At 42.6% G+C, this 25887-nt stretch overlaps 1 protein-coding gene across 2 annotated transcripts in view; it reads left to right on the forward strand.

Annotated features, from left to right (window-relative positions):
• The window catches only part of ugcg (UDP-glucose ceramide glucosyltransferase), a 54990-nt gene that overhangs the window by 11912 nt on the left and 17191 nt on the right, over positions 1-25887 (forward strand). For both annotated transcript variants that reach the window (XM_085993036.1, XM_085993044.1), the window contains exons 2-4: positions 13781-13922; positions 17350-17452; positions 24590-24691. In XM_085993036.1, the coding sequence (XP_085849162.1) occupies positions 13781-13922; positions 17350-17452; positions 24590-24691 (347 nt within the window). The remainder of the gene's footprint in view (positions 1-13780; positions 13923-17349; positions 17453-24589; positions 24692-25887) is intronic.

Consider the following 25887-nt stretch of genomic DNA (forward strand, 5'->3'; position numbering starts at 1 on the left):
TTCTTGTTTGTGTCACCCATTACAAATTTACTAAAATCTATTCTGTTTGCAAGACACTTTAGCAGGTACATGTAGCTTTTAAAGGAGGCAACAGTTCTCCTAACTTTTCTAAAAATTGTTGTAAGCATGAAAATAAATTAGCAGTTTTTGTAATCGGTGTGCTGTGTACATTCTAACTGGGTCCGTTTTATTTGCTAATTGCACCATTCTAACCAATTTTATACAGTTTAAATTTAATTACAGTCAGTTCTCCTCCCATTGCTGTAGAGGTTAGCACTGTTGCCTCACAGCGCCAGGGACCTGGGTTCGAATCCGGCCTCGGGTGACTGTGTGGAGTTTGCACATTCTCCCCGTGTTTGCGTGGGTTTTCTCCGGGTGCTCCGGTTTCCTCCCACAGTCCAAAGATGTGCGGGTTAGGTTGATTGGCTATGATAAATTGACCCTTAGTGTTAGGGGGATTAAATACGTGGGGTTACGGGGATCGGGTGGGATATGTGTCGGTGCAGGCTCGATGGGCCGAAATGGCCTCTATCTGCACTGTGGGGTTTCTGTGATTCTGTGAAACAGTTCCGTTTATGTTGCAGACTAATTTCTTCAGTACCTGGTTCCACTTCAAGTCGACTGTGCCTTTCCACCCCTCTTCAGCTGTAGTTTCCCTAATAGATGGGGACTATCTGTACAGGACTCGAATCACAAATCCACTCTGTTGGCCTGTTTGGGATGGGTGGGAGCACCTGAGCCACAGCCTGAAATATGTTATAGACACATGATTGCCTCCAACAGCAGCCTGATATGTTTTTGTACCCACTGGAGGGAGCGTTGCTGCTGGAGTGGTCAAAATTACCTTTTGATGATGTTTATGTCGTTTGTTTGCATTGTTGATGGTAAGTTAGCAATATAATGGCAGAATTAAAGCTGTCCATGTGAAGCCATACTTTCAAGGTGTTTGTAGCAGAATTCATAAATAGCCTTAAGAACATAAAATAGGAGTAGGCCATACAGCTCCTCGAGCCTGCTCTGCCATTCAATAAGATCATGGCTGATTTTCGACCTCAACTCCACGTTCCCGCCCTATCCCAATTTCCCTTGATTCCCTTACTGCTTTGTCTTGTCTGGCTCTTTGTCTTGAATATACTCAATGACTGAGCATCCACAGCCCTCGGGTAGAGAATTCCAAAGATTCACCATCCTCAGTGAAGAAATTTCTCCTCATCTCAGTCCTAAATGGCCGACCCCTTATTCTGAGACTATGACCCTTAGTTCTAGACTCTCCAGCCAGGGGAAACAGCCCCTCAGCATCTACCCTGTCAAGCCCTCTAAGAATTGTATATGTTTCAATGAGTCTTCTAGAGAATATAAGCCATTTCTACTCTATCTCTCCTCATAAGACTCCCCTCTCATCCCAGGAATCTTTCATGCAAGAAAATGATATAAGTATTTGCGATCAAGGAGGGAAGACACTATTCTACAGAAAGTGCTGCTCACTTTATAAAAATCTGTTATGAAATTGATGATTAACTCCCATCTAGTCTTACTTCCTGCTGTACAACATAAGAGCATAGGTTAAGCATTCAATAAACCTACTACTAATCTGAGCAGCAATTGCTCTTTAAATATAACTTGAGCAAGATAAAAATATATTTTTACGAACTGTCAAAAAGATGGGTTGGCTGTATGGAGATTCTTATGAAAATTAAAAAAAATATTTGTTGCAGCTACCATTCTCCCTTGGCTGATGAAATTAGGTGGCATTCATGACCGCTGCTAGCTCATTTTCAGTCAATGCTGCATGTTATAGAATAGAATCATACAGCACAGAAGGAGGCCATTCGACCCATCGTGCCTGTGCTGGCTCTTTGAAACAGCTATCCAATTAGTCCCACTCACCTCTTTCCCCATAGCCCTGCAAATTTTTCCCTTTCAAGTATTTATCCAATTCCCTTTTGAAAGTTATTATTGAATATGCTTCCATCACTCTTTCAGGCAGCACATTCCAGATCACAACAACTCGCTGCGTTTATATATGTATATACTAGCTGGGGGAGCCCGGCTTTGCCAGGGCTGTTTTGGGCCGGGCAGTTTAAATCGAGTGCGAGGCTTTGGGGCCTCTCTGTGTCCCTCTGTGAATCTGCTGCCGGGCAACATTTTAAATCGAGTCCCAAGCTTTTGGGCCCTGTCTGTGTCCCTTTCTCAATCTGCTGCCAGGCAACATTTCTACCTTTTAATACCTTGAAAGTGAAAGTACTTATAAAACGTTTTTGGTAAATCTTATGTTATTTTTAAAAGAGATACTAACTTTCAAAGTAGTTTGAGCTGGAAGCTGAAGTCATGGCAGTGAAACAATGGCTGCCACATCCCCGAGATGAAAACGATTAGTCGCACGCACGCGCGCGCACACACACACACACACACACACCCCCACCCCGATTGGCCAACCATCAGGGGACCGTACTGTAGGATTGGTCAATCGTGACGGCACAGGATTGGTGGAACCTTGACGTCAATCAATCAATGCTAGCAGATAATGAGTTTAATTTTGAAGGTTTTTTGCATAAGGCGCGAACAATTTTCGTCCGACCGAAAAGTAAATACGCTTACGAGCGTCCCGGAAGCGTAAGCTTTCTTCGGAGGTAACGCGCGCGTAGGTACGCCGTATAACTTTCGAGCACATAGCCGGACACCCGAGGACAGACAGAAGGTTCTGCTGGATCTTCTCCATGAGGTTTTCTTGTGGAAACCTTGCCACTGTAGTTACTGTTTTCAAATTGTAGAATTTTCCCCAAGGTACGAGGATCAGGATTGAATACATTTTAAGAGTGTCACATTAGCTCCCAGTGGGCCTTTTGTTTTTACCTACGGAGAACCCTGTTGTAACTACAAACAGATGTAACTAAACAGGGCACATTCTATGCTGTTACTTGACGGCCTTTGTCGCGCTTACTGGATCTCCCTGATCGCTGCAATAAATTTGGTCTTACTGCATCGTGAAATCCTCCTGTATTTGGTATGCTCACTGTCACGTGCTAATGGTGTAACACTAATACTTTGCACTTGTTTACTGGCCAAACAGTCATAACCAGTTTACGTGTGCACTGCATGTGAGTGAAAGTTGCAGCTAGCTTGCACAGAAGCTGGCTGCATTGTTCAGTGTAACTGCAAGAGAGTGGCGCACTCCCAAAATCTAGCCAGCAATATAAAGGTGGCTTGTAAGTAAACCTTTGCAACCTTAAATCTAAAGGCCGCAGGTTCAAGTGCACTTGTCTGCCATTCACGGTTGGATCTGGCTTGATCATTTCCAGCAGTATTGCTTTTCCTTCCTAGAGTTCAAATTGTCTGAATGCTCAAGATCACCCTGAAGGGCAAGGACAACCCTAAACTACTACTCTCAACCACAAGCTGCCTACTTCAGTCTCCTCATTCTGCATCCTCCTTCCTCGTTTTCTACACCAAGTATGAGGACCTCGTGGATTCCTTTGTCTTCAAAATAGAGACTATTCTCCTAGCTGCCTCAGCCTCCCATACTCCTCAACCCTCCCCCTTTGCATCGCTTCAGATTTTCTCCTATACCTCCTCTCCAGCTCTTGCTTGTTCCTCGCATGAGACCCACCACTTTAATCAGTTGCGGCCTCCACTGTTGACCACTAAACCATCTTTTCTTAGCCATTACTTGTCGATATTGTTGGGTATTGTACCTCTCTCATGTTCAAAACTAATGTGATTTTCTTTTCCACCACCACCACCCCCCCCCCCCCCCGGCCAAGTTTCTTGAGCACATCATGTTACCCAGCTCTGCGCCCATCTTTTCTAGCACTCCTTAGGCAGTCCATTTTAAACATTCACCCCTCTCTCTGTAAAATAGTAATATCTGAGATGTCCATTCACCACCTCTCTTCTGTTTATCATTCCATGCTACTTTATTGTTATTCTTGGCGCCATGATAAACTGTTTCTCCGGGTCCAACTTGTCAAAATACTTAAAGGATCTTCAATATTACAATTAGATTCCTTCTTGGTCTTTAATGTAAACAACCTCAGCTTCTGTAGTGTTTTTTGTAGCTCAGGTATCTGATACCAGGATTCAGGTGGGTAGTTAGTCCTTTGCTGCGTCATTTATAGTGCGCCTTGTAACATGGCGACTGCATACTCTAGATGGGGATAAACCAATGCCGTATAGGCTCGGTATCACAACCTTAACTCTACTGCTGGTGTGCTGTCTGATTGTTGAATGTCAAGTTTTGGGTGAGATTTTTTCCAGCTCAATCAGCAAGTTGTAAACCTCCTTGGTTCGCCTCTTCCTGATATTTTACACCTCTGGCACTAATTCCATCCATCATCTCAGCTGTTCACTCTCGCTGAACCCAATGGTGTTTAACATTGGTGTTCTGTTCAGTGTGGAAGCAAGCAAGCAATCGACTGTCCATGAATGAACTGCATGGCTTTATTCCAAGCATTAAGAGTGTTCCACTGGATCATTACTGATCTGATGTCGCCAGGTTAACCAAGGACAACCCTGTGGCTGCCACCAAACCTCGTGACCTCGATTCAGTGTGCCGTTCACAGTATTCCTCCCCAACCAATCGTACATTGCACCTCTGCTCTTTCTCATTTATGGCATCTCAGCACGCCATCACCCTTTCTGTTTAGCGCCTTGCAAAGTGTTGAATGTTGGAAGTGGCTACTTTGAACGGGCATGTGCTATACCTGCACAATTTGGCCTCTTACCTCAGACAACTCATGATTTTTGATTGGTGGCATTGCCCAAAGCATAGCAACTTTCCAGGCAGCAGGTTGCTGAGATTTTGCTGCACTATACTTGATTGTGGAATGGTTTCTATTTGTGACCTGGCAGGAAAGGTTCCTGTGTGCAATTACTTTTGTTATTTCCAGGATCATTCATTAGACCCATTTAGGGAAAGCACCCACTAAAACGGATACCTCCATAATGGCAAGACTTGCTGTTAGTTACTGGAACTGAATACCAATTGGCCTGTAACTGAATCTGACCTTGCAGATAGAGGGCTAGATCTGGACTAAATCCTAATTTGATAATTTAACTCTGGAGTGGACCACCTTAGTCATTTAGTTGTTTTCCCCTTTGGTAACGGATACTTGACTAACGTCTAGAAAAAGCAGTTTTAAATGCAAAACTTTGTGCCAGGGCGGCTTATTTGGGCTGTGGTGCATCAGCCATTTCATTTGCAATCTTCACTACCCCAACATCTGCCACTGAGGCTACAACAATGATCACATGAATCGACAACTTGACATCTGTTTGGCTGGAAAGTCTGTTAACCATACCATCCAGTGGTATTTGGGTACCGTCCCCACCACTTATAGCGTGCATGTTGGTGTTAACATGATTTGCCTGCTATATGCCATGGAAGGTAAAACCAAAAAGATAAGTAACCAACATATTTTTTAAAAAGGAATCTCACTTAGCGACTGCGTCTCCTAATTGTTAGCAGTCCCGTCCAGAATCTCATCACTAAGGTAATCATACTTTAACGAGGTGAGAAGATCTGATTGAAGCTGCTTGAAGACCGGACTTTACCTGAAAGAAGGACACCGCCTTTTAAATTGGTAAATACAACGCCGGGAATTAACGAGGTGCAAGCAGCTGATTGAAACGGCTTCAAGACCAATTTTACCTGAAATCAGCAGAGCTTTTTAAATTGGTGAGTTCAGGTCAAGTACATATTGAATTGCCCAACATAGCCAGTGTGCTTAAGTGACGCCTTTAGTAATTGCCTCCTGTGATAATGACAAATGGCCATTTGTTTGATGTAGGCGGCTGCTCGTGATGAGCGCGGATGATGTGTAAGTGGTGGGGACTTTTCATGTGTCGGGAAACTTTAACCATCTACAAAGTGAAATACTGCGGCTGCTGGAAATCTAAAATCAAAACAAAATGCTGGAAATACTCAGCAGGTCAGGCTGCATCTGTGGAGAGCGAAACAGTTAATGTTTCAGGTTGATGACCTTTTGTCAGAGAACTGGAAAAAGTTAGAGATGTAACAGGTTCTAAGCAAGAGCAGGGAAAGGGGGGAGGGCAGGAAAGAACAAAAGGGAAGGTCTGTGATGGGGTGGAAAGCAGGAGAGATTAAGTGACAAAAGAGATGATGGTGCAAGGCAAGAGGAGATGGTAATGGGAGAAATAAACAAAGGGTGGGTCTAGAGGAGGTATAAATGCAAATACCAGAATCAACAGCTGTCGTCTGGAAAAAATGGGGGCAGAGATTATGATCTGAAATTGTTGAATTGCTGTAAAGTGCCTAATCGAAAGATGAGGTGCTGTTCTTTGAGGAATTGAGTTCAACAACTTGGAATCTCACGTGCTCTTTATAAATTCCTGTTTGAGCTATTTGGCACTAGAGTTTTGTGTGAACTTCACGTATTAATTTATTTTAAATTGCTCTTGTGCTTTGTAAGTGGGTCTTGCTTTATTGCATTCAATTAGAGTGGCTGTAAGACCATAGTCAAAGTTTTTACCATGGAGTCTGATTAGTGCCAAGAAATGATGCTGATGTTAATTTGTCACAGTTTGCTTTCTTTCTGGAGAACAAGAACAATTTTGTGTGTTGCAAACTTTCTTAGTTGGTAGCACTCTTGCCTTTGAGCTGGTGGTTATGGGTTCATGCCAGGACTTAAGTACACAAGTACTGTGGGAAGGGTGTATTGTTAGAGGTGCAGTCCTTTGGATGAGATGTTAAGCTGAGGCCTTGTCTGTCTGTTGCAGTGGTTGAGGTGGATGTTAAAAAAGCTGTGGCACTATTCAGAGGGAGGAGTACATTCACCTGATGCCTTGGTCAGCATTTTCCCCTTGTCCAACACCAACAAAAACGGATCTACTGGATCACAAAAAGCACTGTCTGGTCCCCTCTCTTCCCCATGCCCACTGGGCCAAACTTCCTCAAGTTCCCACCTGAACTAGCACCTTTCTCTAGTTTTTCCCCTATCTCCCCCTCATGCCCTCTCCAAGCTCATCTTGTCCATGAGACCCACCTCCTGCTCTCTTGACGCTATTGCCACTAAACTGCAGACCACCCAACTTCCCTTCCTGGCCCACATGTTAGCTGATATTGTTAATGGTTCTCTCTCTGGTACTGTCCCCTCCACTTCGCATCCCTCTCCTCCAAAAAAAAAAAAAAAACCTTACCCCTCTATCCTTACAAACTACTGTGCCAGGTCCAACCTCCCTTTCCTCTCCAGTCCTTGAACATGCTGTCGCCTCCCAAATCCATGCCCATCTTTCCAGAACTCCCTGTTTGAATCACTCCAATTGGGTTTCCGTCCCTGCCACAGTACTGAAACGGCTCTCCTCAAAGTCACAAATGACATCCTTTGTGACTGTGATCGCGGTAAACTTTCCCTCCTCACCCTTCTCAACCTGTCCGCAGCCTTTGACCACACTGTCCTCCTCCAACACCTCTCCTCCATCATCCAGCTGGGTGGGACTGCACTTGCCTGGTTCCATTCTTGTCCGTCCCATCGTAGCCAGAGAATCACCTGCAACAGCTTCCCTTCCCACACCATTACCTCTGGTGTCCCCCAAGGATCTATCTTTGGCCCCCTGCTATTTCTCATCGACATACTGCCCCTCGGCAACATCATCCAAACACACAACTTCAGGTTCCACATGTATGCTGACGACACCCAGCTCTACCTCACCACCACCTCTCTCGACCTGTCCACTCTCTAAATTGTCTGACTGCTTGACTGAGCAGAAATTTCCTCCCAACTAAATATTGGGAAGACTGAAGCTATTATCTTCGGTCCCCACCACAAACTCCGTTCCCTAGCCACTGGCAACTGTCTGAAGCCGAACCAGACTGTTCGCAACCTTGGTGTCATATTTGATCCCAAGATGAACTTCCGGCTACACATCCACGCCATCACTAAGACCGTCTATTTCCACCTCCGTAACTTTGCCCAGCGCACTCCTGGCTGGCCTCCTGTCTTCCACCCTCCATAAACTTAAGCTCATCCAAAACTTTGCTGGCTGTGTCCTGACTCGCACCAAGTCCTGTTCACCCATCACCCCTGTGCTCGCAACATATATTGGCTCCCGGTTAAGTAACATCTCAATTTTAAAATTCTCATCCTTTGTTTTCAAATCCCTCCATGGCCTCGCCCTCCATATCTCTAACTTCCTCCAGGCCGACAACCCTCCAACCCTCCGAGAGATGACCGTGCCTTCAGCCAAGGCCCTCAGCTCTGGAATTCCCTCCCTAAACCTCTCTACCCCTCTTTCCTCCTTTTAAGACACTCCTTAAAACCTACCTCTTTGACCAAGCATTTGGTCATTTGTTCTAATATGTCCTTATGTGGCTCGGTGTCAAATTTTCTTTGAGAATGCTCGTGAAAAACGTTGGGACTTTTACTACATTAAAGGCACTATATAAATGCAAGTTGTTGTTGCTGGCTCTCTGAAAGCTATCCATTTAGCTGAATTCCCATGCTCCTTCCCCTAACCACCTTAAATTTATCTTTTTTTAATGAGTGCTATAGAAATGCAAGTTTCCTTTTTTATAGGGTAAAACTAAGGCTATCTATCATTATAGGCACTGATTCATTAGCCTTGCCCAATATGTTCCTTAATACAAACAAAGGGTGATTGATTGAATTCTTAGTAAAGTACAGCTGTGTAACCTTGAGAACGCAAAGGCTTATGCATCACTCAGGAAAGGCCAGTTTTTCAAAAAGATGCTCTTGATTGTGTTTTCCATATGCATTGGTGGTTAATCTAACTTCACCCAAAAAAATTCCTGCATTGTATTCCAAGATTTTGGAGAATAGAAGATTTAAGTTAGCAAGAAAACAAACTTTTAAATGTAGCCCTTAGTTGCCCCATTTTGGGAAATACTGCATTTTTACTTGGAGGGAACTTAAAAATGTTGTCTCTCCTTTAGGCTAAACTGCTGCAAACATCTAATTATGCCTTTCATGTCCTCCCTCCTTCCCTGCTCAGATCCAAATTGTACCGAGCCAATTCTGTATGTTGTAACTAACGAAACTGTGCTCTGAAGATTGCGAGTGTCCTCTATTTTGTGTATTTTTGCATAATTACAGCAGGGAAGTGCTGAACTTTTCTTTTGCTAACCTTACTAGAGGAAAAAAAATACTTCTCGTTTGACATGTGGGTTCTCATGGGCAAGTAATACTTTTTGTCCATTTTAGTGAAGAGTTAACTAGACCATGTGCATCATGATGCATTGATTCCCAGCTCCTCCTCCTCTCTGCCCACAACCTCCGCAGAGGCCCACTATGGGAAGTGGAAACAGAACTGTAAATGGGTGAAAGTGCCTCATAGAGACTGTTGTCCAAAGCGCTGTAAAAATGAACCCCTAATATAAAGCACCTTCTATTTCACCATACTTAATTGCCATCCTGTTTTTGTTGAATTGGGGCCAGATCTTCACAAAAGGAGGTGACGGGCTTGCAAAACTGAACGCCAGCAGATGTTATTCAATGCTTCCATTCCTAAATGTTTAAATAAAAACCCAGTCCTGTGCAGCAGCTTGCCAATAATGCTTAATTTGCCAAGTTCCAAGTAATTGTTGCTTAACTCCAGATTGCCACAAGATGCTTGGACTTGTAAACTGGCAATCAGTTTCTGCACTGTATGTCACATTTGATATATAAAATGTATTTCTGCATTCACAGTTGGTATAAAAAGCAAATGTGTTCCACTTATTTGGGGTGATTGAGTTTCACAGAACTGTATGCAAAATTGTATGCCAGTAACTTTTTCTCTTTATATATAAAAAAAAAATCCTGCAGCAGACTTAAGTTTTTTTTAATCATCAGACCTGTTGACATAGTTACGTTTTTACATAATACTTGGCAGTTAGACATTTGTGAAAGGAGCCATGAATTGGCCCACGTGGTTGCTGGGAGTACAAAGACTGGGAAAGTTACCAAACAAGCTTTGTAGGTTTTCCACAAGCCTGGTGCATGCTTCAGGTCGTGTTATTTTACGGCCATTACTACCCTGTTCCACCAGCTAGTGTAAAACAATGGTTAGATGGACATAGTTTAACAGGGTTAGAAAGCACTCGGCAGCAACTGCATTGTATTTGGTGGCTTTGTTATCCCAGAAATATCCCGGTTTGTATACAGTGTGTCTTCTCATTCCCACCTTTAATGTACTGCACAGCATTAAACAAAGGGCAGCACGGTGGCATAGTGGTTAGCACTGTTGCCTCACAGCGCCAGGGACCCGGGTTCGAATCCGGCCTCGGGCGACTGTCTGTGTGGAGTTTGCACATTCTCCCCGTGTTTGCGTGGGTTTTCTCCGGGTGCTCCGGTTTCCTCCCACAGTCCAAAGATGTGCGGGTTAAGTTGATTGGCTATGATAAATTGACCCTTAGTGTTAGTGGGATTAAATACGTGGGGTTACAGGGATAGGGTGGGATATGTGTTGGTGTAGGGGTTACGGGGATCGGGTGGGATATGTGTCGGTGCAGGCTCGATGGGCCGAAATGGCCTCTATCTGCACTGTGGGGTTTCTGTGATTCTGTGATTTCTGTGATTATACCCAGAAATACAAATGTACCCTGTTTGTCACGTGCTGCTCAACAGCCAAAAAAGCTAAAAGCAAAATACTGTGAATGCTGGAAATCTTCTGAAATATAAACAGAAAATGCTGGATATACTCAGCAGGTCAGGCAGCATCTGTGGAGAGAGAAACACAGTTAACGTTTCAGGTCGATGATCTTTCATCAGAACTGGAAAAAGTTAGGGATGTGACAGGTTAGAAGCAAGTACAGAAGCGGGGGAAGGGGAGGAATGAACAAAGGGGAAGGTCTGATAGGGTGGAAGGGATGGTGGGGCAAGGCAAAAGGGGATGGTAATGGGACAAGTAAAGAAAGCCAGAAAGACTAATTTAATTGTAACAATGAGTGAATTTCTGAGTTTTTGGCAGAATTGTGACAAAATTAGTGTCACTTTTTTTAGCCTTTTGATTAAGTGTTATGCAAGTATGCAAGTCTCTGCTTTATATATTGTAATTCTCCCAATTTTAATGTTGCTCATTGTTCCACCTTTTTTAGATTTTTGTGAAGGAATGCCCTTCTATTGCCTGTTAACTACTGGCTTCAAACTGGTATTTATTTTCCCCCTCTTGTATGCTATACTGGTAGGGTTGCAAAGGGGTGGAAAGTTTCCGGGAAATTTCCGGAAATTTTCCATGGGAAGTTTAGCTTGGGAATTTTGCCCAAAAAAGCACATGCTAGCATAATATTGTTTTATTTGTATTTCATTTTTTTTCCACAGGTCCTCTTTAAAATTACTAACAGAGATGGAATCTTAATTATTAAGGAATTTCTTAATCAATATATGTTTATCTTCTTACTTGGCTTGTTTTAATAATTACAAGTTTTGTGTGTGACTGTGAACAAATGTGTCCTGATTGGTTGGATGAGCGATTAGCTCCCTCTATTTGTAATATTTGCATATCGAATTGTGATTGGCCTGCAGGCATCTGTAAGACTGTTATAGTTTTTTTAAGATCCAGGTTAGGGGTCCTGAGGGAAGTCATTTTGTTTTCTGCTGATGTTGTGATGATGCAGTAAGTAAATCAGACTTTATACCAAATAAACCAGTTACTTGTTGAACTCTGTTGTCCTTCAATTTAAAATATACAAAATAATACACTATTGGTGATGTAGCGTCGTGTGTGTACAGGTCATGCTTCCATCACATGGAGCATCAGCAAAAATGTACTCACCCTGTTGCAATCGTGCTGATCGACCGCAGTTCGACACAGATGAATGCCCTTTATTTCTCTGCATAGAACAATGCCACGTTTACCGTCGGATGTGTGGAAGCATTTTACCCCAGGCATTAAAGATGGAAAGACTGTGTACATGTGCAAACACTGTAGAAAGCCATATGTAAAGAATGCCACAAAGATGCAGCAGCATTTATCCAACGATCTTGGATCACAAAAGGTCTTTGCAGTAGTTACTGACAATGCTGCGAATATGAAGGCTGCTTGGGCTCAAGTGGAGGAGGCCTACCCTCATATTACGTCTATTGGGTGCGCAGCTCATGGGCTTAACCTGCTCCTCAAGGACATCATGGGTTTGAGAACCATGGAAGCACTGTACAAGAGAGCCAAGCAAGTTGTTAAGTATGTCAGGGGAAAACAGGTAGTTGCAGCAACCTACAACTCCAAGCAAATGACAAAGAACAAGAACACCACACTGAAGCTGCCCAACAACACTAGATGGGGTGGTGTTGTCATAATGTACAACAGCCTTCTGGAGGGTAAGGAGTCGCTGCAAGAAATGGCAATATCCCAGTCTGGGGATATGGAAACCACCATCAAGAAAATACTGCTGGATGATGTGTTTTGGGAGAGAGTGGTTAGCAGCCTTAAACTACTCTCACCAGTAGCATCTGCAATTGCTCAGATTGAAGGAGATGACGCTGTCTTGTCAGATGTTCTCAGGCTTTTTACTGATTTAAAAGAACAAATCAGCATTGCCCTACCCACATCCCTGCTGCTCAAAGCAGAGGAGAAGGCAATTGTTCAATTCATACAGACGCGTCAAGAATTTTGTGTCAAGCCGATTCATGCTGCAGCATACATGCTGGACCCAAAGCATGTTGGGAGACCAATACTTTCTGGAGAACAGATCAACAGCGCTTACAGTGTGATTTCTACCCTCTCACACCATCTCAATCTGGATGTGGGCAAAGTTCTGGGAAGTCTGGCAAAGTTCTCTACCAAGCAAGGTCTTTGGAATGGGGATGGGATATGGGAATCATGCAAGCATATCAGTGCACATACCTGGTGGAAGGGACTTTGTGCATCTGAGGCCCTGTCACCTATTGCATCGGTGATACTCCAAATCCCACCTTCATCAGCGGCCTCTGAACTAAACTGGTCACTTTTTGGGAATACGCATACAAAGGTGCGCAACAGGCTGACTAACAAAAGAGTGGAGAAACTGGTGGCTATCCGGGCGAACCTACAACTTATTGAGCCAGATACAGAAGTGTCCACCACACAGCTAGACACTGACACAGAGGAGGAAATGGACATGTCAGAGCCAGAGTCAGAGAATCAGGAGGAGCAATGAGGAGAAGAAGACTCAAAGGGACAAAATAAGGACAAATTACAGGCTAAATAAGCTGACGCTCATTTTATTTTAGATGGGTCTTTTTTGTGGGGGTTCAATAAAGTTCAAAATTATAACCTAAATAAAGTTTTGAAAGCCTGTTTTTATTTGTATGGAACAGTATGTCTATTTTGACGACAAAGATAATATAAGGGTCAGAGACAAAAATCATCAGTGTGCAAAAAAACTCAATTCCCGAAAATTCCCATGGAAAGTTTCCTCTTTTAAAAATTCCCAGAATTTTGCAACCCTATATACTGGAAATGGATTAAATACTCAAGAGTATATTCCTTCAGAATAAATATTAAGGCTCTTGATATTGGTTGCCCTTCATTTGAAAAATTAGAGTGCAAGTGAATTGAAATCAACTTTTCACCAATTAACTTGAATTCTTCAATGTCCAAGGAGATGTTAAATGCCTGAATGCATCTGTTTTAGTTGCTATTGTAACACTGTTGTACAGTGTAGAAGTATACCAGCACATTTTGCAATGCAAAGTTCACCTGTTGCAAGGACCAACACCATCCAGTCACCACAATTGAATTCTGCATTCTACAATCATGATGCGTTCCTGTTCAGTTCTGTGCCTGTTTTAATCATGTTTAAGAACATAAAACAATTTGTAACCATGTTGATTTTGCATCTTCCTCTCAGACGCCTTCGTCTAAACAAGAAGACAACAGACAAACAGCCTTACAGCAAGCTTCCTGGTGTGTCCCTGCTTAAACCCCTGAAAGGAGTGGATCCAAACCTCATAAACAACTTGGAGACCTTCTTTGAACTTGATTACCCTAAAGTATGTATAAACATTTCATGGCGATCTCTGTTAGCTGGTAAATGTTACGGGAAACAAAGTATAGATCATAAAAACCTATTTGTTTTAAGGTGGTCATAGTAGTAGTAAGAGAGCTAATGGAAGATTCTTGTATTAAACCTATTATGTTGTTTTTGTCTTTGCTATACAGGAAAATTTGATATCCGGCACCGACGGGACCGGCGTGTTGCCGATCTATCAAAACTGCCGGACATACAAAGTTAATGTTGAAGCATACGGCGGTTTTCATCTCCGTATCTGACAACAAACACTGTTGCTTAGCAACAGCTTCCAAAGAGTCGGCTGCAGCTGCAAGCGTCTCTAGCTGCAGCTGTTGCTATAGCTACAGACCTTGCAGTGCCTGACTGGGGGGAAAAAAAGAACGAGAATTTAAAAAACTTACAGAAAACGGTCCTGATTTTTGCCGTTAGATCGAGTATTCCGGACATACAACCTCCGGATAAACCAAAGTTTCCTGTACAATTAACAAGTTAATTACAAACAAGAAAGGCTATTCAGCCCATCATAGTTTGTGCATCCAAAAATGACACTGACTACCAAGGTTTTTGCCTTTACTATTCCATCCATGTCTGTGTGAAAACTTTCGGATACAAATCTTTGCCTTTTACGAGATTAAACCCCCTTGTCCAACCCTCAGTTTAAAGTAACTTTCCAGATTTACCTTTTGCCTACCACTTACCATCTTGTATGTATCTACCTCTCCAGTGCCTCCTTTTGAAAATCCCAAGTTTCTCCAGTCTTTCCTTGTATACAGCTCAAGATCCTTCTACCTCAGATCTTTTACACTAGGGTTCAGCCATGTGGCTCCTAACTTGCACTGCCTTGACTTTTCCCCTTGAGTCTTGATGATCAGAACTGGACACAGTACTTAATGCTGTGTGTCAGACTACACTGTATAAAATTTTATCATAACTTCCTCTGATTTGTATGCTTCTATTTTGACTACATAGTTCAACATTCTGTGGGCTTTGTTTGCTGCTCTGCCATGCTTGGACATGTTGAGCATTGAATCTATTAAGATCCCTAGGTGTTTTTTCTTCAAATTCATCCTTAATTGTTTCAACAGCATTCATAGAGCGCATGTGTTTTAGTATGCAGTGCTTTACATTGGCCAACACTGAATTTCACTTACCATTACCCGCATACATATTTTATCCCACGCGTTCTGTAATTTCTGAGCTGCTGCTTCCCTGTGGTTTCTATGTCGTCATCGCCTCCTGATTCCACTACCCCTCCCAGATTGGTATCACCTGCATCTTTGACCAATTTGTATTGGGTTTCTTTTTTTTAAATTTAGTATTCGGTTTCTGCATTCAAGTCATTGATCTAAATTAGAAACAGCCATGGACACCTCACTCAATAATTACACATCTTCCCTCCCCCACTCCTCTAATTAGTACCTGTTGCTTTCTACCCGACTGCCAATTTCTTATCCATACCCAGGCTTTACCCTGTATTGTCACAGCTTTCAGCTGCAATTTGCTCGACTCGCTGTTGATTGAGTAACAAGTCACTATAATTTGAAGGGATGTTTTGTAGAATTTTTGGTAGACTTGCACAGAGTAAATGAGAAATGCTTTTTAAAAAGAGGGTTAAAGGAATGAAATTTATAAATTTTGGGATGGGAGTGGGTCTGAATTTCCTTGTCTTTTTAGCTGATTTTGTGTTAATGTTGTAATTGAACACCCCACATGGCTCAATTGATAGCATTTAATTGAGCATTTGAACCGGAATGTCCTAGGTTCGGCTCCTAAGCTATTTGATCTCCGTTGAGGTAGTAAGAGGGGGTGCTATAGTTGGCTGGCATCATCCCTGAGCTAGGGAGGGGAAAATCAGCCAGGGTTCCTAGAAATTCTGCATGTGGATGTTGGGTGAGAGAAAAATCATACTTTGCCATGGTGGTCAAGTAGGCTGGCAACACTCACTTACACATGAAGAATGACCACGTGAGTGAGGTAACTGATAGCTCACTCCTTTGCTTTTAAACTTACTCTGAAACTTAGAACACAAGCTGGTTAGTAGCTTTATATGTATTTGGCTGTGCCTTCAGCTGCCAGAGCCTAAACTCTGGATATTACCTCCCTAAACCCCTCTACTTCTCTCTCCTCAAGTATCCTTAAAACCTACCTCTTTGACAAAGCTTTTGGTCACTTGTCTAATGTCTCTGTGGCTCAGTGTCGAATTGTGTCTGATTTACGCTTTCCCCCCCACCCTCCCCAAACATTGGCAACTTAAAGATGTCCTAGGTGTATGTCTAGTAAGGTGCTGATGCTGGATTTTTTTTTAAAGTTATTGCTACTGGCTCACTCTATACTGTTACTTAAATTCCAGAACCTAGACAGGACTCAAAACAGTAGATGCTACTAACAACTATTTTTAAATTCAAGTGCGTCAAGAATAGGCGTAATAGAGGAAGGGACCCTGTATAAGATTTGAATGTACAGGTGGCGATTGAGACTCCAATTATAATGTGCTCTCATTTATTTATACATCAAAATATATCCGGGATTTCAAGGCTGTAATTGAATCGAGGTTTGAAAGATGTGCTTAACCATAGAAATAAAACTTGAGCAATTTTTTGTTGTAATCTGAATCTGAAGTATAGCCTTTAAATGATTGCTTGGTATGTAAATCTTTATTCTGAATCTGGCCCATTTCTGTACCAACCGTGGGTGTTGCAGGCACCAGCTGTCTGCATATGACTTTAATGCTTGATAATCATGCTTGCACAAGGGCATCAAATGCTTGCAGTGCAATTCTGGTTTATCAAAATGTTCTAATTGATCACTAGGATATTCTAGGACCATCTTGCACTGTGGGCTAATTAGCCCTCTGCTTTTCTTTGTGCATTATAACAAAACCTCTGTGAAAGATTTCATGTAAACTTTCAAGGCTGGAAGTTATGGGACTGGAGAAATCTGTGAAGCCATAAAAGTAACTCATTTTGTTGAATGTCTTATTTTAAGTTCTTTTTCTCTCTGGGTTCTTGATGATCCAAGGGAACATTCAGCATCTGCCAATGTTAAGTTTGCTTCTAAAAGTTCACAAGAGTGGTGTGGATCGATCTTCTCTCTGACTTTCTTTCCTCCACCCCCCCCCCCCCCCCCCCCCCCCCCGTTCCTCTGAGAAAACACCTTTCCTTTGCCTGACTTAAGATCAGGAGTTTGCTGTGTGAGGAATGTGGGAATGGGGGTGTGGGTAGTGGAGAGAAAGAAACAACATGAGAACCCATGTCCTGCACCTGAATTGCCACAATTGACTAACTTTTTCTAGGGATGAAAAGTTTGAGTCTGTATTAAGGCTGCTTTGAGAGCTGTACCATATTTATTCTGCACCCCACTGCATGGTTGTGACCTTTTCTTTCCTTCCCTTCCCCCACCTTTACCAGTTTGAAATATTCCTTTGCGTACAAGACCACGATGATCCTGCAGTCGATGTCTGTAAAAAACTTCTGGGCAAATATCCAAATGTGGATGCCAAATTGTTTATTGGTAAGCAGATTTAATGTATACAGTTTTTTTTTATTGACAGGAATTGGTGTTTAGCTGCATTTAAGTGAGATTGTAGATTATGTTTGGCATTATTTCCCCAATCCTCACCTAGCTAAAGCTTTACAAAATTATAGATTGAAAGTTATTTTTTGTGTGGATTTGTATTTAATAAGTTGAACTTCCCCATTAAAAATCATAATGGTTAATAAGGCAGGTTTAATAATTCTGCGCGAATGTTCACCAATGTAAAGGTTGTTGTTGCAGCATAACACATTAATTCTGTTTTGGTGCTGCTGCTTAAACGTTGAAATCAATATATGTTTGAGTTCATCTGGTTACAGTTTTTCTGTTGATTTCTTTTAAATAAAAATGTTCCCAAAATTGATGAATGCCGTTATTGACCTCCTAGGACCTGACTTGGAACAGTGATAGAGACCAAATTAATATGCACACTTAAATTGCCACTGTCACTGTAGTAAGTACTGATGATTCAATTCACTTCCACTGACCTAAGGCAGGGTCTCTGATGTCTCTATTATTTTCCGTTGTTTAAACAGCAATCAGTTTTCAGTAGACTTTAAAAACAAAAATGTAATTCGTTCTTGCAGGGATTCTTTTTCAAAAGTGGCCCTAATTGATAGGTTACATATTAAAATTGACTTTTCAAGCTGGCTGCATTGACTGAATTTTAAAACTGACCAAATAGTTATCCATACATGAATGTTGAGAGTATTTATCCTCCAAAGAAGAACACATACTCTTGTATTTCTAGCTCTGCCTGAGTCACGTACCCAACCACCAAGCAGTCTGGCAACCTCCTCCCCCCCACCGCACCAACTTCTGCAATTGCTCTCTTTTGCTGTGATCATCACCCGATGACAGCTTTGTCCATTTTCCTTTTTCCACCCAGTCCTCTGCATGGAAGTGCACTGCCCTCCACTCTGTCTTCCTGCTTGCCTGCTAGGCTAAGATCAGGCACCGAAACAGACAGAAGAAAGCAGACCTGCTCCTTCCCCCTCTGACAATCTGCATTAGTGCTTTGATATGACACAGCAAAAAGCTTCCAAAGTAAAGCACTTGAGCAGCAGTGGGTGGTGCAGGCAAAGGTTAAGCAATGAAACAAAAATAAAGACCCAGATTGGGATGCCAAACAACTTTTGATTTTCTTTTAAAATAATTTTGATTACAGGTGTAATTTCTTATGATGGGAAAAGTAGATCCTCACTGGAGCTAATCTAAATAGTTTTTACTTTTTTCTAATACAGTAATAAGCATAACCTATACAGGCCTCTTATTTCTCATGTGTTCTAAGGATTATTCTTCTAATCTAATTTGTGCATCAGGAAATGCCTCACTCTGCTTCATTCATGTATCTTGTCAGATGTGCATTGTGATGCTACATTGGTGACCTCTCATGGCTGATTTTTATTTAGCTACTGTCCTCGGCACCCCTACAGCTGCCCATCACTGAAGCAATACTGGGCATTTTTGCAAAAGTGGGTGAGGGCAGGGAGGACAGTGAAATTGTGACATGTTGTGCCAAATAACAAGATAGCTGGAGGCAAAGCATAGTATTGTACCTTGTTTGCATAGTTGTATACATACCCACCAAAAACCAGCTCTGGTCTATATTTTATGGATAAGGTACTCAAATACAACTGGAAAAATCACCCTGCGCCGCCCCCCCCCCCCCCCCCCCCCGCCATCCCACTTGTATCCTTTTAGTGCACAAAATGTATAAAATATGTTTAATTGTATGTTGATGAGGACGAATGGTATGATGATGCAAAATGTTTATGCACTATAACTCTCCATGATGGTAGTATGCAGGCTCGACCTCCATGTTAATGAATTGCCATTAATTATAGGTTGCTTTGGGCGGTGCTGAGCTGAGACCAGATATTGTTCAATGCAAATATAGGTAGTTAAAATGGGTGGGTGTAGGGGCAAAAACTATCTAGAAACTCCCTCCAATTTTGAAATGCCAGAAAGCTGATTGACCAGTAGAATATGCCCAATTATGTCTCATATGTTGGAAATCTATTAATTTTTCCATCTTTCAGAAATCAGTGTGTTTCCACTGTTAGACTGTGTATCTTGCCTTTCCACTCTATTGTCTTCTCTCCATACTTTGTCCGGTCTCTGTCTAGTCGTGTCATTACTCTTTCTACCTGTGCTTTCTCTGCATCTTCCACTCTAGTTGAGTTCCCACTTTGAAAATCCCTTTTAGACTTGTAAATTGTGCCTTTTTGAATTGGAAAATTGCAAATATCACACCATTATTTAAGAAGGGAGGCAGAAACCAGGTAACTATAGATCTGCCAGTTTAACATCAGTTGTGGAGCAGTTACTGGAATCTATCATCAGGGACAGAGTTGGAGTTGCTCAGAGTCAGCATGGATTTGTGAAGAACAGGTCATGTCTGATTAATCTAGTTGAATTTTTGCAGAGGTCACTAAAATGATGAATGTAAGAAATCACACAACACCAGGTTATAGTCCAACAGCTTTATTTGAAATCACAAGCTTTCGGAGTGCTGCTCCTTCGTCAGGTGAAGTGGAGAGATGCATAAAAACACAGCTTATATAGTCAGAGAATGTCAGATTTTTACAGGTAATCTTTCTAACTGCCATTTATCACACCTCGGCAGAGAGATAATCACAGCAATCAAAGGTGTAAATGGTGTCCAAACAGGTCAGCCAGGAAAACATTACATCAAAGAACAATGAGGTGGGGTCACAAGGGGTCAAATGTTGCAGATGCTGGGGTCTGTACCCACTCAGCACCCACGGACCAGTTGAACCAGGAACACTCCTCGCCACGATGGACGTCTCGGCACTCTACACCAGTATCCCCCACGATGACGGCATCGCTGCGACAGCCTCAGTACTCAACACCAACAGCCAATCTCCAGACACCATCCTACAACTCATCCGCTTCATCCTTGACCACAATGTCTTCACCTTCGACAACCAGTTCTTTACCCAAACACACGGAACAGCCATGGGGACCAAATTCGCACCCCAATATGCCAACATCTTCATGCACAAGTTTGAGCAAGACTTCTTCGCTGCACAGGACCTCCAACCAATGCTATACACCAGATACATCGACATTTTCTTCCTATGGACCCACGGCGAAGAATCACTGAAAAGACTACACGATAACATCAACAAGTTCCATCCCACCATCAAACTCACCATGGACTACTCAGAATCGGTTTCATTCTTGGACACACGAATCTCCATCAAAGACGGACACCTCAGCACTTCACTCTACTGCAAGCCCACGGACAACCTCAGGCTGCTCCACTTCTCCAGCTTCCACCCTAACCACGTTAAAGAAGCCATCCCCTATGCACAAGCCCTGCGAATACACAGGATCTGCTCAGACGAGGAGGAACACGATGAACACCTACAGACGCTGAAAGACGCCCTCGTAAGAACGGGATATGACGCTCGACTCGTCGATCGACAGTTCCGACGGGCCACAGCAAAAAATCGCATAGACCTCCTCAGAAGACAAACACGGGACACAACCAACAGAGTACCCTTCGTCGTCCAGTACTTCCCCGGAGCGGAGAAACTATGCCATGTTCTTCGCAGCCTTCAACATGTCATCGATGACGACGAACACCTCGCTAAGGCCATCCCCACGCCTCCACTACTCTCCTTCAAACAGCTGCCTAACCTCAAACAGACCATCGTTCGCAGCAAATTACCCAGCTTTCAGGAGAACAGCGACCACGACGCCACACAACCCTGCCACAGCAACCTCTAAGACATGCCAGATCATCAACACCGATACCATCATCACACGTGAGGACACCACCCACCAGGTACATGGTACATACTCATGTGACTCGGCCAACGTTGTCTACCTCATACGTTGCAGGAAAGGATGCCCCGGAGCATGGTACATCGGCGAGACCATGCAGACACTGCGACAACGGATGAACGGACACCGCGCAACAATCGCCAGGCAGGAGTGTTCCCTCCCAGTCGGGAACACTTCAGCAGTCAAGGACATTCAGCCTCCGATCTTCGGGTAAGCATTCTCCAAGGCGGCCTTCGAGACACACGACAACGCAAAATCGTCGAGCAGAAACTGATAGCCAAGTTCCGCACCCATGAGGGTGGCCTCAACCGGGATCTTGGGTTCATGTCACACTACATGTAACCCCACCTGACGTAGGGTCATCCAGACTCGAGTCGTCGTTGGCTTGTTCTCTCCACACAGATGCGGCCGGACCTGCTGTGATTTCCAGCAAAAAAATGTTTTTTGTCTTTTGTTTTTCATACAGACCCCAGCATCTGCAACATTTGACCCCTTGTGACCCCACCTCATTGTTCTTTGATGTAATGTTTTCCTGACTGACCTGTTTGGACACCATTTACACCTTTTGATTGCTGTGATTATCTCTGCCGAGGTGTGATAAATGGCAGTTAGAAAGATTACCTGTAAACATCTGACATTATTCTCTGACTATATAAGCTGTGTTTTTATGCATCTCTCCACTTCACCCGACGAAGGAGCAGCGCTCCGAAAGCTTATGATTTCAAATAAAGCTGTTGGACTATAACCTGGTGTTGTGATTTCTTACATTTGTCCACCCCAGTCCAACACCGGCATCTCCACACCATGACTAAAATGATGGATAGAGGATTGTTTATTGATATTGTTTTATATGGATATTCAGAAGGCATTTGATAAGATTCCGCAGAGAGATTATTAGCAAAAGTTAAAACACGTGGAGTTGGAAGGAACCTTGTGACGTGGGTTGTAATTGGTTGGGAGGTAGGAGACGAGCGTTGGGATGAAGAACATTATCTGATTGTCAGGTTGTGACAAGTGGTGTTGCCCAGGGATCTGTGCTAGTGCCTGAGCATTTCGCCATATATATTAATAACTTGGATAAAGGGCTAGATAGTGGTATATCCAAGTTTGCAGATGACACTTAAGTTAGGAGGCACAGTGAGTTGTGTTGATGAGAGCAGGAAATTACAAAGGGACATAAACTAGGCAGATGGGGTTCAGTGTGGGGAAGTGAGGTCAACCACTTTGGATGCAAGAAAGACAAATCAGACTCTTTTATTAATGGCTAGAGACTTAGAACTATGGAGGAGCAATGGGATTTGGGTGTCCATGTGCACAAATCACTAAAAGCTAATGCACAGATACAAAAAGTAATTAAAAAGGCTAATGGAATATTGGTCGTTATCTCAAGGGGGCTGGAATACAAAGGAGAGGAAGTTATGTTTCAGTTATACAGAGCCGTGGTCAGACCCCATCTGGAATACATCATTTAGTTTGGGGTACTGCACCTCGGGAAGGATATATTGGCCTTGGGGGTACAGCACAGATTCACAAGGGTATCGAAGGATATGGATCAAAGGTGGGTAAATGGAGTTGTTACAGATCAGTCATGATTTCATAGAATGGTAGAATAGGCTCAAGGGGTTAAATGGCCTACTCCTGTTCCTATGTTTCTTTTGTTCTGTGACGATAAGAAATAAAATCTAGTGTCAGCAAGCAGTGTTTCTCCTTCTGATCTAGAACTGTTTGTGTACATTTGCTTGTATAAATTGTTTGATATAAGTGGCAGCTCTTGGACTAAAGCTGAGAAGGAGAGTTAAAACATGAGGGAGAAAGGAATAAAAGCATATGTTGATGGGGGTAGATGCAGTAGGGTGGGAGGAGGCTCGTGTAAAGCATAAACACCAGCATGGACCTGTTGGGCTGAATGGCCTGTTTCTGTGCTGTAAATACTATAAAACAGCCATTGAACCTATTTATAAGATGTAGCTGCTCCAATGAATTGTAAAAGGAATTCTCCCAGCCCTGATAAAACACTGGCCTCTTGAGGTACTGTACAATTTAATATTATAGATAGATTGAAGTGGCACTGCATATTGGAGGACTAATGCCTTGTCTCACAGTAGTGTAATGTGAGCTAATGCTTGTGATTCTCCCACATGTTGACGTTCTCTGTCTCAGCCCTGTTGCGGTGGGAATGAGCCAAGCACAGACAATGCCAAGGGAGGCAGAGCAAGTCATGGGGGAGGGAGGAGGAGAAGACTATTTTTAATGGGCCGTTTCTCTCTCAAACAACTAGATTTTAGAAGTTGGATCTGTGCCTTTCTGTGTCTCTGATTCTATTCAACTTGGCTGCGTCCCAGCATATCTTCTGCTGTAAATGTGGAGAATCTTTTAAAAACCACTCGAATGCAGTCATTGGTTCTCACTTTAGACCAGAGTTAATGTCTGCTCTTTTAACCCCTGATATTTAAGGGCCAATTCTTTATTTGATTTCTGATATTAAAATTGTTTTGTACTAGGGAACACTTGATCTTCATTGGTGCATTTTTTAAATGAATATCAGTGCATCTTGATCATTCCACTTGTAGCGGGGGGGGGGGGAGGGAGGAAGAAAAGAGAAAGAGTCCAAAACTAGGGGCCATAAATACAAGCTAGTCACTAATAGATCCAAGAAGGAATTCAGGAGAAACTTCTTTATTCAGAGACTGGTTAGAATGTGGAACTCGCTACCACAAGGAGTAGTTGAGGCGAATAGCATAGATACATTTTAGGGGAAGCTAGATATGTGCATGAGGGAGAAAGGAATAGAAGAATATGTTGGGGTGAGATGAAGTAAATAGTGGGAAGAAGCTCGTGGAGCATAAACCCCGACAGTGGGTTGTAAATTCTATGTAATTCTTCTACATACTTACCAATTTAACTATAAAAATTGCGCACAATTTTTTTTTTAAAGAGTAAGATGGTATGGGTGTTGATATGCTTGTATTTACCCTTGACCATGCAGCTGTTGCTACATTCTTAGGGCAAGGGCTTAATCCATACCCTCTGGTTCTTTTTATTTTCCAAAGTAATCTTCAGATCATTTGTAATATTAAAACGAAATATGCAGTCACACTCCACTTTAAATGTTTTCAGTTAGATTTATGCTCTTTCAGCTATTTTTTTCCTGGATTTCTTAGCTGGGCTAACCTACGTAGAGAAAGCCAGTAGAAGACGTGAGTCCGGTCAAATTGTCAAAATTGTTATTCATAGTAAAATGTGTGTGTATTGTAAATTGTTTGTAAAGTAATACCAATGGAAAATGCTTGTAACCTCCAGGTGGCAAAAAGGTTGGCATTAATCCCAAGATAAATAATTTGATGCCAGGTTATGATGTAGCCAAATATGAACTTGTATGGATCTGTGACAGTGGAATTCGAGGTAAGCAGCATACTCTGTTGGCTGTGAAATTATCCTAGTTTATTGCTTTTACTACTTTATGAATACATATTTAAGTGCCGTTGTCTAATGTTTCATTAGGCAGATGAATGCGTGGCTCAAAGATTGGTGTGGGAGAAATGGGTTTTGATTTGTGGGGCACTGGCACCAGTACTGGGGAAAGAGAGAGCTGTTCCATTGGACAGACTACACCTGAACCATGCTGGAACCAGAGTTCAAGCGAATCGAATAACTAGGGAGGTAGATGGGGCTTTAAACTAAATAAGTGGGAGGGGGGGTCTCGGTGGAGAGAAATCTAGAATGCTAAAGAGAAAAGACAAGGAAGCAATGCAGGAAAGTGATTGGGGTAAGGATAACCAGATTGTGTCAGGAAGGGACAGTGTACAAACAAAGGAGTGCACTAACAAATAGGGTCCGGGTAAGAAAAAATGGTAATAAGACAAATAGGGCCATAGTACAAAAAAATGGTAAGATGTCTAAAAATGTTAAGACAAATCTAAAGGCACTGTATCTGAATGCACAAAGCATTCATAATAAGGTAGACTAATTAACAGCACAAGTAGATGTAAACGGATACGATATAATTGCGATTACGGAGACATGGCTGCAGGGTGACCAAGGCTGGGAGCTGAATATCCAAGGATATTTGATATTTAGGAAGCACAGGTGAAAAGGAGGTGGGGTGGCCTTGTTAGTAAAGGATGAAATCAGAGCAATAGTGAGAAAGATCAAGATGTAGAATCAGTCTGGGTGGAGCTAAGAAGTACCATGGGGCAGAAAACATTGGTGGGAGTTGTCTATAGGCCTCCAAACAGTAGTGGTAATGTAGGGGATGGCATCAAACAGGAAATTAGAGATGCATGTAACAAGGGTACTACAGTAATCATGGGTGACTTTAATCTACATATAGACTGGCCAAACCAAATTAGCAATAATGCTGTGGAGGATGAATTCCTGGAGTGTGTACGAGTTTTTTTAGACCAGTACGTTGAGCCAACTAGGGAACAGGCTATCCTAGATTGGGTATTGTGCAGTGAGAAGGGGTTAATTAATAATCTTGTGTGGGGTCCTTTAGGGAAGAGTGACCATAACATAATAGAATTCTTCATTAAAATGGTAAGTGAAGAAGTCCAATATGAAACTAGGGTCCTAAATCTAAACAAAGGAAACTACGATGG

Source organism: Somniosus microcephalus, chromosome 1, assembly GCF_052327205.1.
Source record: "Somniosus microcephalus isolate GS21.2 chromosome 1, FLI_Smic_1.0, whole genome shotgun sequence".
NCBI classification, from domain to species: Eukaryota; Metazoa; Chordata; class Chondrichthyes; order Squaliformes; family Somniosidae; genus Somniosus; species Somniosus microcephalus.